Source organism: Eretmochelys imbricata, chromosome 2, assembly GCF_965152235.1.
Source record: "Eretmochelys imbricata isolate rEreImb1 chromosome 2, rEreImb1.hap1, whole genome shotgun sequence".
In the NCBI taxonomy this organism is placed as follows: domain Eukaryota; kingdom Metazoa; phylum Chordata; order Testudines; family Cheloniidae; genus Eretmochelys; species Eretmochelys imbricata.
Window position 1 is genome coordinate 45,400,890 of NC_135573.1, and position 12,901 is coordinate 45,413,790.

General features: G+C 42.8%; 1 protein-coding gene across 1 annotated transcript in view; it reads right to left on the reverse strand.

The window, feature by feature from the left end:
- SLC26A7 (solute carrier family 26 member 7) overlaps positions 1 to 12,901 on the reverse strand; it is a 120,701-nt gene that overhangs the window by 88,151 nt on the left and 19,649 nt on the right. Inside the window, exons 2-3 of the mRNA XM_077808929.1 lie at positions 9,495 to 9,605; positions 6,064 to 6,236 (exon numbers count right to left, since the gene is read on the reverse strand). Of these exons, the coding sequence (XP_077665055.1) occupies positions 6,064 to 6,236; positions 9,495 to 9,605 (284 nt within the window). The remainder of the gene's footprint in view (positions 1 to 6,063; positions 6,237 to 9,494; positions 9,606 to 12,901) is intronic.

Below are 12,901 nucleotides of genomic sequence, written 5' to 3' on the forward strand. Positions count from 1 at the left end.
GAACAGGCAGAGAGGTGGGGGGAAGGGACAGAATGGGGTGGGGCTGTGGGCAGGGCCGCAGGCGGAAGGGACAGAATGGGGGTGGGACTGCAGATGGAAGGGGTGGGGAGGCCCCCCCCCACTTGCTCTGGCCCCACAAAACCTTAATCTGTTTCTGCCCATGCTGAAGAGGCTGTCGACCTCCTGGGCGAGCAGTTACTCATGAGAAAAGTCCCTGAAGAGGGATGGGGAAGGGGGACGGGCGACCAAGAACTGTAGGGTGTAGCCCAAAGAGATTATGTTGAGCACCCAACAGGCTCAGGTTAGCCAGACCAGGCCGACTGGAAGGGGCACAGGCAGTTGAGGAAAGAGTAAGAAGGTGGATCTTGGGATGTGACGGGGGCGCCGTCCTCGAGCGCACCCTCAAAATGCCTGTCTCTGGCTTCCCAAGTGACTCGAAGGGCTGGGCTGAGCAGGCGAACGGGAGGTCGAGGGGCATTGTTGTTTAAACCCCTTCTCTCTGTCCTTTTTCTACAGGTGCTATGCCAGGGAGGTCCCCAAGACCTAGGCAGAGGAGGTGGAGAATGGAACTGCTTCCTAGTCTGCTGAGGGGTATAAAGGCGCAGGGAGCGGAGAGTGGCAGAGGAGTCTTTAAGGCCATGCAGCTTTGTGTCCGTGAGCTCGGAGAAGAGTCCTGCTCCCTCAAACAGGAGGTAACTAGAGAGTGGACTGCATTTACTGGGATAATCCTGAGGATTACAGTCAAGAGCTGTGCCTCATTACCACCGCAGAGGCAATAACCGTGGCCGCCAAGTCTGTTGCGTCCCAGGCCTTCTGGAGGGCACTTTTGCCACTGCTTTGCCCTCCACTAAAGCGGCAAACTCCTGGGCATGGTCCTGAGGGAAGGCCTGCTTAAATTTACCAAGAGAGTCTCACAGATTAAAATTGTACCTGCCCATCAGGGCCTGGTGGTTAGACACCCGAAATTTCAGACTGGCCGTCAAATAAATCTTTCTGCCAAATAAATCCAGTTTCTTGGCATCTTAATTCTTTGGTGTGCTGCTCACCTGGCCCTGCCTGGCCCTCTCGTTAACTGTGGGTGCAATATGGAGGTATTTAAACCCCTTTGAGGGGACATAATACTTCTTTTCTTCCTTTTTAAAAGTGGGCAGAATGAAAGAGGGGGTCTGCCACAGCAGTTTTGCAATCTTAAGGATCCTGGTTGGACAGGCAGCGTGATATGGGCTGGGGTGGTGGAAGATCTGACGTTGAAAAGGTCATCCAGTTGGTCCACCAACTCCTCAATTTCCAGGTTTAAGTTGGCAGCCACTCTTTTAAGGAGAGCCTGGTGCTCTTTAAAGTCGTTGGGGGGACTGCCAGTCAGGGAGTGCCCTGCCACCACTTTGTCCGGCGATGAAGATGACAAGTGCATCGCTGAGGGAGGGGCAGGGTGGGTGAGGACCAACGCCTGGGAGATCATCTAGGCGATAGTGACCTGTGCTGGGGCAATCTCTAGCGGGAGGCTCACAGGTACCAAGCATACTGAGACTAGTGTCTTGATTCCAGCATTCCATGCCTCGTAGAAGGAGAGCGCGGTGCCAGGGACCTGGGTCTTCTGGCCAGAGATAGAGGTTGCAGGACCGGGGTCCTAGGCTGTGGGGATGGGGATATACACCTGTGATCTGGGACCAATGGAGCCCCACTGCCCTTTGGGACAGTCCTATGGCTGGCTTGCCCTTGGATTGCAGGGCTTTAGCTAAGTCCAGCGCTTGGCACGGCAGTGCCTGCGGTGCTGGCAGGCTCACTAGGTCTTTAGTTGCCTGGGCCGCTTTGGACAACGAAAGCCCTAGGAGAAGCCGGGGTCCCCTGCTGTTTCTGGGAGTCGGAGGCGGCTCCCTGGCTGGGCTAGGAGACCCAACCGTAGCAGTCCCCCTTGAAGCTCCGGGGCAGGCACATGGCCTGAACTGGTCCTTTGCCCAAAGCCCCCCTTCCCCTCCTTAGATGGTGCCGGAGAGCCCTTTTTCTTCTTCTGCTTCTTAAGCACTGGAGAGGGGAAACTACCAGGCAGAGCCCGGTGGCGGCAGTGCACTCCACACCAACACCATGGTACAGGAAGCGGAGTCCAACTGGGAGGGTTCTGATGCCAGATGACGCGCGGCCTCCATGAGAAGGGCCCGCAAGCGGATATCCCGCTCCTTCTGGGTTCTAGGGGGAAAGCTCTTGCAAATCCTGCTCTTATCCTTTATATGGGACTCCCCCAAGCACTTTAAACAGCCGCAGGGGGGTCACTAACAGGCACCAGCCTGTTGCATGACGAACACGGTGTGAAGCCCAGGGAACGAGGCATGCCCCACTGTGGGGCAAAGTCCCAGCCAGGACTCTAACTACTAAACTAACAACTAACGCTTAATCTAATGGCTAAATAAGTACCTAGAGAACGATATACAAAGAAGGTAAACAAAGGGCTGTTAAGAACCGCAAGAATGCGAGACAAGGTGCTCCAACCAACTGTCACGGGTGGTAAGAAGGAACTGAGAAGGCGTAGGGCCGGCAGTGCCTAATATGCCGACACATGAGCGCGGCACTCAAGAGGGCGCCACAGCCGACCCTACAGATACCGCTAAGGCAAAAATCTCCAATGAACTGTGCACATGGGAATACACACACCTAGAACAGAATCGACATGAGCAAGCACTCAAAGAAGAAGAAAAACTCCAGACAAAACTGCAGAAAGTTTTCTAAGAACGAACAGCCCTTGCTTTGCCTGCTTCTGCCATTACCAGATGGAGACTCTAGCAGGCTCCTCTCTGCAGCTTACTCCCAAGTCCACACGGTGGGTGGAGAGGGAGGGGAAGGGAGCGAGAAAGATGTAGGGAGGCATGGTCTCATTCCTAGAGCCCCCAGCATGGGGGAGGAGGGTGTCTCTCCTGCACAGTTCTGAGTCCAGTGAAATGCTGGGGAGAGGGTTGGCCCTGGCTGGGCCCCATTTTCCCCCCACTCTCTTCCTCCAACCTCTCCCCACCCCATAGGTAAAGCAGTCCCTGCTTTGGCTGCTTCTGCCCCTACCAGCTGGAAACTCCCACCTAACTCCCATCTAAGATCCAACAAATGGTTGCTTCTACCTACGACGTTTTACTAGCACATAAATTTCTGCACACTCAATGCAAAACAGGGAAGGACCTTTGTTAAAACATTTACCAGGATGGATAAAAGATGTGACAGAAAACTTAAATTAGGGCTCTGTACAGTCCTGTACTACTAATTTGAGTATTCTGACACAATTGTCTATTACACACTCACATGTGTTATTGTTAAAGTTCCTTCCCTGTTTTGCATTGAGCGAATGAACAGTTATTTACTAGTTAAATTTTGTAGGAAGAAGCAACATTTTATTGGATCTGTGGTAGTCCAGTGACCATTCTTTCTAGATTCAAGGTTTAAAACACCATATTCCATTCTGTTAGCACTATTCTGAGGATTCGTTATCAATCAGTAACATTGAAATAGCAACAGAAATTTCTGAGATCACATTAATAAATGAGTAGTACAGCTTATAGAGAGCCATTATAAAATACACAACCTTATATACCAAAATTTATGAATATGAGAGCTAGGTTACATCTGTTACAATGTTAATCCAAAGAGTTATGAAATATTAGGAAAGAAGTTAGTGCCCATCAATTGGAACTGATTTTCAAACAATGCCACAACCATTTTAGATTTTAAAGACTAAAAGACTTCCATTGTAAAAATGCAGAGTTTTTCAAGAAAAACAAAACACAATCCAAACCTTGAAGCAATTTATCTGTATCTCATCCATTAACAAATGCTTATTCAGATAATAGATTACTTATTCTTACACAAGGAATGCCAAATTAAATTTGTATCTCAGAGTGCAAGCATATTAAAGAGGCTACGAAATATACCCATATAAACCAACACAGAAAAAATCACGTGAGAAATATAGAGGGAGTAGAACTGGTAGAAAAGGTAGTAAAAAACTGCATAGGAACATTTCAAAATGTTTAATTGGTTTTTCAAATTTTTGCAAAATGAAATTTTTTTTTAACAAAAATCTGTGTTGAAAATTTTCAGGACCCTTTCTCTGTCAAAAATCAAATTTTCAATAAAACATTTAATCAGTTAAATCATTTTTCAACTAAAAATATAATTGAAAACTCAATTTGGAAAAATTGTACTTCTACAAGAAGAGAGTTATTGCTTAGGAGTCTCAACACTCATGTGGGAACCAGAGTCCTGCATTCTAATCTAGGCTTTCACACCCTCCATGGTTTCAAGCAAATCTGCACTAGAGTTGGGTGGGAAATAGGATTCCTTTTTAGTGAATATTTTCAAGAGTTTGAAAATTGTCCCGTATTGAATTGGGATGAAAAGTCTACCTTTTGAAAATATTGACAAACCAAATGAATAGATTTTTTAGGAAAAAGTCAATCAAAACATTTTGTCAGAATAATTCTATAACACTTCATTTTGTTTGTGAGCTTTCTTTCTTAAAAAAATAAATCAATAAAAAAACATTTTAGCGTCTTAGCTTAAGTTTCTAAACAACAGGTCATTTCAAACTAAAAAAGTGAAAAACTGTGTTTCAACAACTTCAGATCTTTTTTCTTTACTCTTTTTTGAGTTAGGAAATTCATCAACATCAACCCTGTTTCATGAAGAGTTTCAGTTTTGACAAACTGGCTTTTTTTTGACAACAAAAAGATGGTTTGTCAAAAAATTCCCAATCAGCTCTAGTCATAACCTTTCTAGCTCCATTTTTCCATCTTTGAAATGGGGGCAGAAATATCTCTACCTCACACAAAGGAGGGTGCTGCGAAGATTATTAAGTTAATATTTGAAGATGAAAGGTGCTATTATAAATGTGAATGTATTTGGAAAAATTATTTTTATTCAGTATTTCATCATATATCCTGAAAAGAATGAAAGAAGGCATGTTTATCTTGCTAATGGGGAACATATGCAAAGATGTTTTTTATTGAATCTCTTACAGAAACAATTATAGAACTAAAGTGGATTTGGGAGAAAGATCAACTGGTCATATGAGAAGGTAAATAACATTTTGATCTCAAAAATATTAATAATAGTAATAATAATAACAACAACAAACAACTTAATCTATTAGTTTTCTTTTGGGTTGAATGGTTTGTCTGAACAAAAGGTAAATGAGATTATCATACGGTTTGTTAAATGCTTTTATGATGAAAAGCACTATACACATGAAACCCATTGGAAACCTGTGTATAACAGGTCTCCCACTGTCCCAATACACAGAGGATATGAGTAAAAGCTGTAGCAACTCATGCTTTTACCTCTGGTGGTTCCCAGTACAAACCTTGGTGTATCTGCCAAATTGGCAGCCCTCACACAAGCACTTACACCTTCCACTGAAGCATCTGGTACTGGCAACTGTCAGAAGCAGGACAGACATGGCAATTCCTATGTCAGTAACTGCTAAGTATTACTATAATTAATAATAATAAAAGTTGTTGTGGGCTAGCTGCATAAGGCAAATAAAAGTAAAAATAGAAGGGGATGTATCCATTAGGCCCTGTTCTTGGCTCTAGTGAAGTCATATGCAAAACTCCCATTTACTTTATTGGGAGAGGGATTTGTCCCTTCATGGCCACCATAGCACAAGCATAATTAAGAACTGATTGTTTGTCTTGACATAAAATGGGATAGGACATGACTTTGGCATCCGAAAAAAAGCAGGAGTAATTTAATTCTGGCAAAAATAAATTTAAAATGTCACAGGATCAACTTTATTTTAAGCAAGATGACCCTTTCTTTTGCAAGTAAATTATTTGAAATTCAAAAGTCAAATCATATTTGCAGACTCCAAAGCAGTGGACAAATATAGAGCCAAATTTGTAAAAAACCATGGTAGAACCCTGCTCAACAGCCAGCTGGCCAAGGTTCAAAGAGCTGGACTTGTTATGAAATAAAACTAAGTTATGTTTTTCATCACCAAAGTCATAGGTGTGACAGACAAAGACTTAGCTATAGTGTACTTCTTACGTTTGTTAAAATAAATGTTCGTTAACTATTTAGAGTACCTACTTGAATAATTCCTCCTAAAAATGAAACCGCTGCAGCAACTCCAATCCTCTGTATTTCAAACTCTGATAAACCTAAGACTCCCGAATTATTGCTTGTAGTGAAATTGTTGCTTGCTGGAGAAACAAGACGCTCAACTGCATTGGCAGATATCAAGGAAGTTAAAGCAAAAGTTCCTGTAAAAGAAAAGTCACATATCAATTACCAATAAGTAGCTCAATATTTGTTAGAGTCACTAACATTAATTTTTCAAAGTACAGCCTCTATCCAGAAATGTGAAATTTGCACACTCACTTCAGGTGTGTGTTTTTAAAGCACTTGCACTTGTTGGGTGCAAATTTCTATGTATAATATGCCATATGAGCGGATAAACTGAGTGCAAATGGTTTTTTGTGTGCAAGTTCTCTTCTGTGTGCCTAAAAATAATGGTGCTCAAAAAATGCACAAGCAAATAATGTGCACACAGACAAACAGAGGCAGGGTTGAAGCCCTTTTGAAATCTTTAATCACATTCAATCTTTAATCAACAATTCAATATGTTAAAGGCATTAAAGCATTATGGAAAGCTTTGAACAACATACTGTTTGGAAAATGTTTTGCATATATTAGTTCCACCTGAAATCATAATTTCTATTACGGTATCCCAAATACGTTAGGCTCCTGAGTTCAAATGGAGAAAAAGCAGCAAGAATAAAGGTTCAATTCTAGCAATTTATTGCTCAGATGAATAATCTTTTACATAAGACTAGACTAAGTGAGGTACCAGGGACTATATATGAGTAAGAATTAGTCAAGTAGGCAAAAGTTTACAGGACCAGGCCACAGATGAACTCCATTTTTCATGCAAAAAGTCTGGCTAAAACAGGTCCCAATCCTGCATCCTTTACTTAAACAGAGTTCCACTGACTTCACAGAAGTTATTACAGGGGAAGGAGATTGTCACCTCTGAGTAAAGGATATATGGGGCATTGGCACATGGGGAGCTGTAGTACATGGTTTAGCCGTGATTCAGGAAAGCATCTTTATTTGGGAACGGAATTAAGCACATGTTTAACTTTAAACAATGAATCTTTAGCATATGCTTACGTGCTTTCCTGAATCAGGGCCTTTGGGATGATGGGATATGTGCAATAGCAGCATACTTCTGCTAAAATGGTTATCATGAAAATACATTGTGTTCATATTTATAATATTTTCTTCACAACCACGAGGGACAGAAACATTTCTGTATGACAGCTTAGATTGTGAAGCACAATTCTGTAGCAAGGGCTGGAGTCCAAAAGGTGAATTCTACAGCAAATCCAAAGCCATAGAATTGTAGGATACAGGGCTTTGAGTATACTCCACAAATCCTAGGCTGAATGACATTTGCTCCATTTCACCCCATGGATACCGTGTCAGTCCTGAAGTCCTGCCCTTTGTCCATTTCACCACCTTCATGCTACATAACAAGAGTTTATTACCACCAGATATTTTTTCTGGATATTAAGGGTGCTATGTAAGATGATGAGTGAGGTACTTTTTTCCTTTAGTGACGACCTTTAGTTTAAAATCAACTGCTCGTGGAGAAATTTGTAAACATTGTCTATTTTGAAACAATTTTGCTTATATAGCCTCATATTTTTACCTTTTTTAATGAAAAGGACAAATAAAGGAACTATAAGGCTATATAGTAACCTACCTTTATCCCAGCTCCTGCCACAGAATTATTCTCCAAAATCTAAGCTTTCATTTAAAAGAATGTTTCTTGCTCTCCTGTGAACTGAGTATACTGATCATTTTAGCAGAAGCATCCATCTACTGTGCTTGTCCCACAATCCCAAACTGCCTCCCCAGGTATCAAAGGCCCCAGAGACTTCCTCCCTGACAATTTTTGTGTGGAGGACAGCTTTAGACAAATTGAATTTAATATTAGAATGCATAATACAAGGGATACTGTAACAATGTTATTCATGTGAATAGTTCATTGATTAAAACAACTTTTTTTTTCAAAAATAAGCTTCTGCAGAATTTCTAGTTTGCTACATCAGAGCAACAAAACCCAAGGACCTTGACACAGAATTCATGTCCTGTTTGATGTAAATTATCTGGAGGTTTGACAATATAACATACATATGTTGGGAGACAAATTCTATATACTTTGGAATGTACATTGGTTTCCCAGTAGACCACATAGCTCTTACGGAGCTGTTAACAGTATTGATTTCAAAACCATCTAGTTATTCAAAAGACAGTGTTTGCTTCTTAGAAAACATATTAGCCAGAGTGGAGATGTATGCAGTTGGGCTATGTGAGCCCTACAGGGTGTGGTTGCACATGTGGTTCCAAATTGGTTGCACATGTGGTTTGTGTGTGGTTGCACATGGTTCCAAATTTCCAAGAACCATCTTCCCTCCCCTCAAAAGGCTCTCACAGCCATTCCCCTTCCCCTAAGGTGCAGGATACCCCTTTCACATTTTATCTTTGGTTGACTGGGGACAGGGGCTACGGCCCTGCATTTAAGCTCATTGTACTCGCCTACTGGAACCAAGTGCCTGTCTCTATACGTCCCCTGGTCTTCGAGAGTTACTGGGAGGCCACCATTCCCACAGACGAGTTTCTTGGTGGTCCAACCTGATGAATACAATTCCCTTTCTCAGTTCATAATAGGTTTCCTTAGGGAACAAAGCAGTCAATCTAGCAGGAGCTCGGAAACACTTCTTGCCACTGTGGGTAGCTCTGCTCAAAGCAGTGGTGAGGAGGCCACATAATCACGAGCATGGCAGCTAGGGAACTCCTAGTAGTTCCTTAGCTTCTACAGTGGAAGTGATGGGGCATCTTCACCCTTCAGCTCAACAGAAGCATCTGATCAGGGGTAATCCCAATTCTACTGAAGTATATGGAGTAGGGAGAGGGTATTTTTTGGTGAGAAGTACTGGGGTTGTGTTATAGCAATGAGAAATAATGAGGTGTTTCTATAGTTTAGGAACAGTCAAACTTTTAGTTGTTCCTGTTTATATTTAAAAAGGCTCTCTTTAGCTGAGCTCTTGTCTGTTAAAGTTTTAGCTTCCAGCAAATTTATATAGTCGGGTGCATAAGTCCCTGATAAACTGTATTTATAAAGGAAGTATTGATGCAGTATTCAATTATAGTGGTAGGAATGGCTCCAGTATAACCTTAGGAATGGCTCCAGTATAACCTTAACAAGGCTTTTTTTTCTTAAAAACACTTTTCTTAAGCAGAAAAAGATGTAGCTGTAAAGAAAAGGCACAAGAAATGTGAACAGGTTAATCTGTTTTAAGACACTTCCCTCTTTCTCTCCCCCATAACTGATCCTGTGACGCTTAGTACCTTCAACTTGCAATGAACACACCAGTTGTTGAGGAAGCGCCTCATTTCACAGAACACACTCAGCAACTTGCACGATGGGAGCCTAAATGTTTCCAGACACTTACCTGTTGCAACATGGCGTCCCATTCCAAAAATAGCATAAAGGATGACAGGAAAGAGAGATCCATATAAACCAAACACTGGATGGACTGAAGACAGAACAGCAAAGGCCAGCCCTATAGAGAAGGATAATGGAAATTAGTAAACAATACATTGCACCAAGATATCAAATTACTTTACATTTGGTTTTGGTCGGGGGGAAAAGTCCACAGCTTTAACACTAGGATTAAAACTACCTGCAATGATAATTACATCTATAAAAAGCTAAGGCATAAACCAACCACTAAGCAATGGGGTTTGGAGGAATCTTCTGTTGTGGGTGGATTTCTCCATAATTATCTATTAATAATACCTAGTTCTTATATAGCACTTTTCATCCATAGATCTCAAAGCACTTTACAAAGGAGGTCAGTATCATTACCCCCATTTTACAGATAGGGAAATGGAGGCACAGAGAAAGGGACCTGACTTGCCCAAGGTCACTAAATAGGCCAGCAGCACTGCTGGGAATGGAATCCATGTCTCCTGAGTCCTTATCCAGCACCTTCCTCTAAGGCATCTGGGATTAGTCCCTATCAGAGATAGGATACTGGACTATATAGGTCACTGATCTCATATGGCAATTCATATGTCCGTGTTGGGGACAGCGGGACAGAATTCGCAGGCCAAAGTCCACAGAAAAGAGAAGGCACAAGGTGAAAAGAAACACACCAGAAACTCCAGAAGAGGCAGAAGAAGAGGAAAGCTTGCCCTGTCTAAAGGGGCAGGCAGGAAGAAGAGCGGAGCATGGGGAAGGAGGAGAGGACTACTTAAGTCTGATCTACGCTTGAAAGTTCTAGCAGCACAATTATTTCAATTAGGATGGTGATTTTTTTTAATCAAGATAGTTATACCAGTACAACTCCTACTGCGTATGCAGTTGTGCTGGTATAAAGGTGCTTTATTCAGGTATAGCTTATCCCCTGTCCTGTTTGTATACCAGTATAACTTCATCCACTCTAGAGGAGTTGTACTGGTTAAACTAAACCACTGCAGTTAAAGTGGTACAACTTTTATGTGTAGATAAACTCCAAGGAAATAGACAATGGACCCCTTACTGAATGGCTAGAATCAGAGGTCCATTTTCTAAGCAGTGTGTGTGAAATGGATCCATAAATCCTGGCTAAGGTGAACTGCAAAACTTCGTATGTTTAAGATCCAATATCGTTAAAACAGTACGCACGTGCAAACTAAACAATTACAAATAAGAACATTTACATTTAAAAACAAAATAGTAACACTTCAGTGCTTGGAGTGCACACTCTGAGCTACTTTGGTAACCTCGACACTGCTCTATAGAATTTAGTTCTCATGTATTGTTTTCAGTGTCTGTGATACTATCAGTTCCTTCCTGCAGAGGAAGTACAGAAAATGGCCTGCTATTTAAATCATAATAATTTTCACATATACATTTTAATGTATAAAGTCAGATGGGGAGTAGTCCTTGTATTGGTTTTTATTCTGCACTTACAGTCACTTACTGATTTGGGATCTTAACCAGTGTTAAGATTAAACAAAATTTGTGCAGTTTACCTTCAATAGGTGTTCACATGCTTAAATAAATAGATTTTAATCACTCAGTTCAAGAGGGATTAACTGAGGAATTGCAATGGCTAGTGGAGTGTACTGTAATGACTCTCAAGCTAAGTTAAAAAACTTCCTGCTGTAGGACGTTTACATATTTGCTACTCACAGCTACCAATCAATATGGGATTAAATACAGTATTACTTTGTTTCCTCTTAGCGCTAATGAGGGAAATGAGGCTTTAGCTATTGAGAAGTAAGCTGTCACCATCTAGTGATAAATGTCAGATTTACCAGATTCTCAAACCTCTGCAATCATTTACTTTGTTTTTCAGTTTCCAAAAATGGTTTGAATCTGAGACTTGTGACTACTGTGGCCAGACTGTGTTTGGTCCAGCACACATGAACAAGATGTGTGCAGGGCACAAGGAGTCCAAGCCCAGGTCTACACTATGGGGTTAGGTCCAATTTAGCTGCGATAGGTGGATTTTAAAATGAATGCGTCTACACAACCAACCCCGTTCTGTCGACCTAAAGGGCTCTTAAAATCGACTTCTGTACTCCTCCCTGGTGAGGGGAGGAGCACTAAAATCGACCTTGCTGGGTCAAATTGGGGTAGTGCAGACGCAATTCGATGGTATTGGCCTCCAGGAGCTTCCCAGAGTGCTCCAATGTGACCGCTCTGGACAGCACTTTGAACTCCGATGCACTAGCCAGGTACACAGGAAAAGCTCCAGGAAATTTTGAATGTCATTTTCTGAGCGTGGCGAGCTCAGCAGCACAGGTGACCATGCAGTCCCCCCAGAATTGCAAACCAGCTCCAGCATGGACCGAAAGGGAGACACTGGATCTGATTGCAGTATGGGAAGAAGAATCTGTGCAGGCCGAACTCCGATCAAAAAGAAGAAATGCCAATATATTTGCCAAAATCACACAGGGCATGGTGGAGAGAGGTTACAACAGGGAAACAGGGAACAGGGAAAGAGAGAGGTTACAACAGCGGTGCGTGTGAAAGTTAAGGAGCTCAGGCAAGCCTACCAAAAGACAAAGGAGGAAAATGGTCGCTCCGGGTCAGAGCCCCATACATGTCGCTTCTATGATCAGCTGCATGGCATTCTGGGGGGACTCTACCACTACCCCACCACTCTCCGTGGACACCTGCAAGGGGGGAGTCTCACGCAACAGGGAGGAGGATTTTGTGGATGAGGAAGAGGAGGAGGAGAATGCGCAGCAGGCAAACGGTGAATCCGTTCTCCCCGGCAGCCAGGACTTTTTCATCACCCTGGAGCCAATACCCTCCCATGATGGGATCCCCGACCCTGAAGCCGGAGAAGGCAGCTCTGGTGAATGCACATTTGTAAGTACAGTACAAGGCTTAGAAGCAAAAGTGCTTAACGTTTCATTTGCCCTGAAGAATTGGGATGCATTCACGGCCAGTACAACTACTGGAAAAGTCTGTTAACGTGTCTGGGGATGGAGCGGGAATCCTCCAGGGACATCTCCATCAAGCTCTCCTGGAGGTACTCTGAAAGCCTTTGCAGAAGGTTTCTGGGGAGGGCTGCCTTATTTTATCCTCCACAGTAGGATACTTTACCATGCCAAGCCAGTAGCAAGTGGTCTGGAATCATTGCAGCACAAAGCATGGCAGCGAATGGTCCTGGGTTTTGGTCACATTCAAGCAACATTCGGTCTTTATCTTTCTGTGTTAGCTTCAGGAGAGTGATATCATTCATGGTCAACTGGTTGAAATAGGGGAATTTTTGTAAGGGAACAGTAAAAGGACCACGTTCATGCTGGGTTGTTTGTGCTTGGCTAAAAGAGATCATCCCGGAGAATAGTCACATGGTGG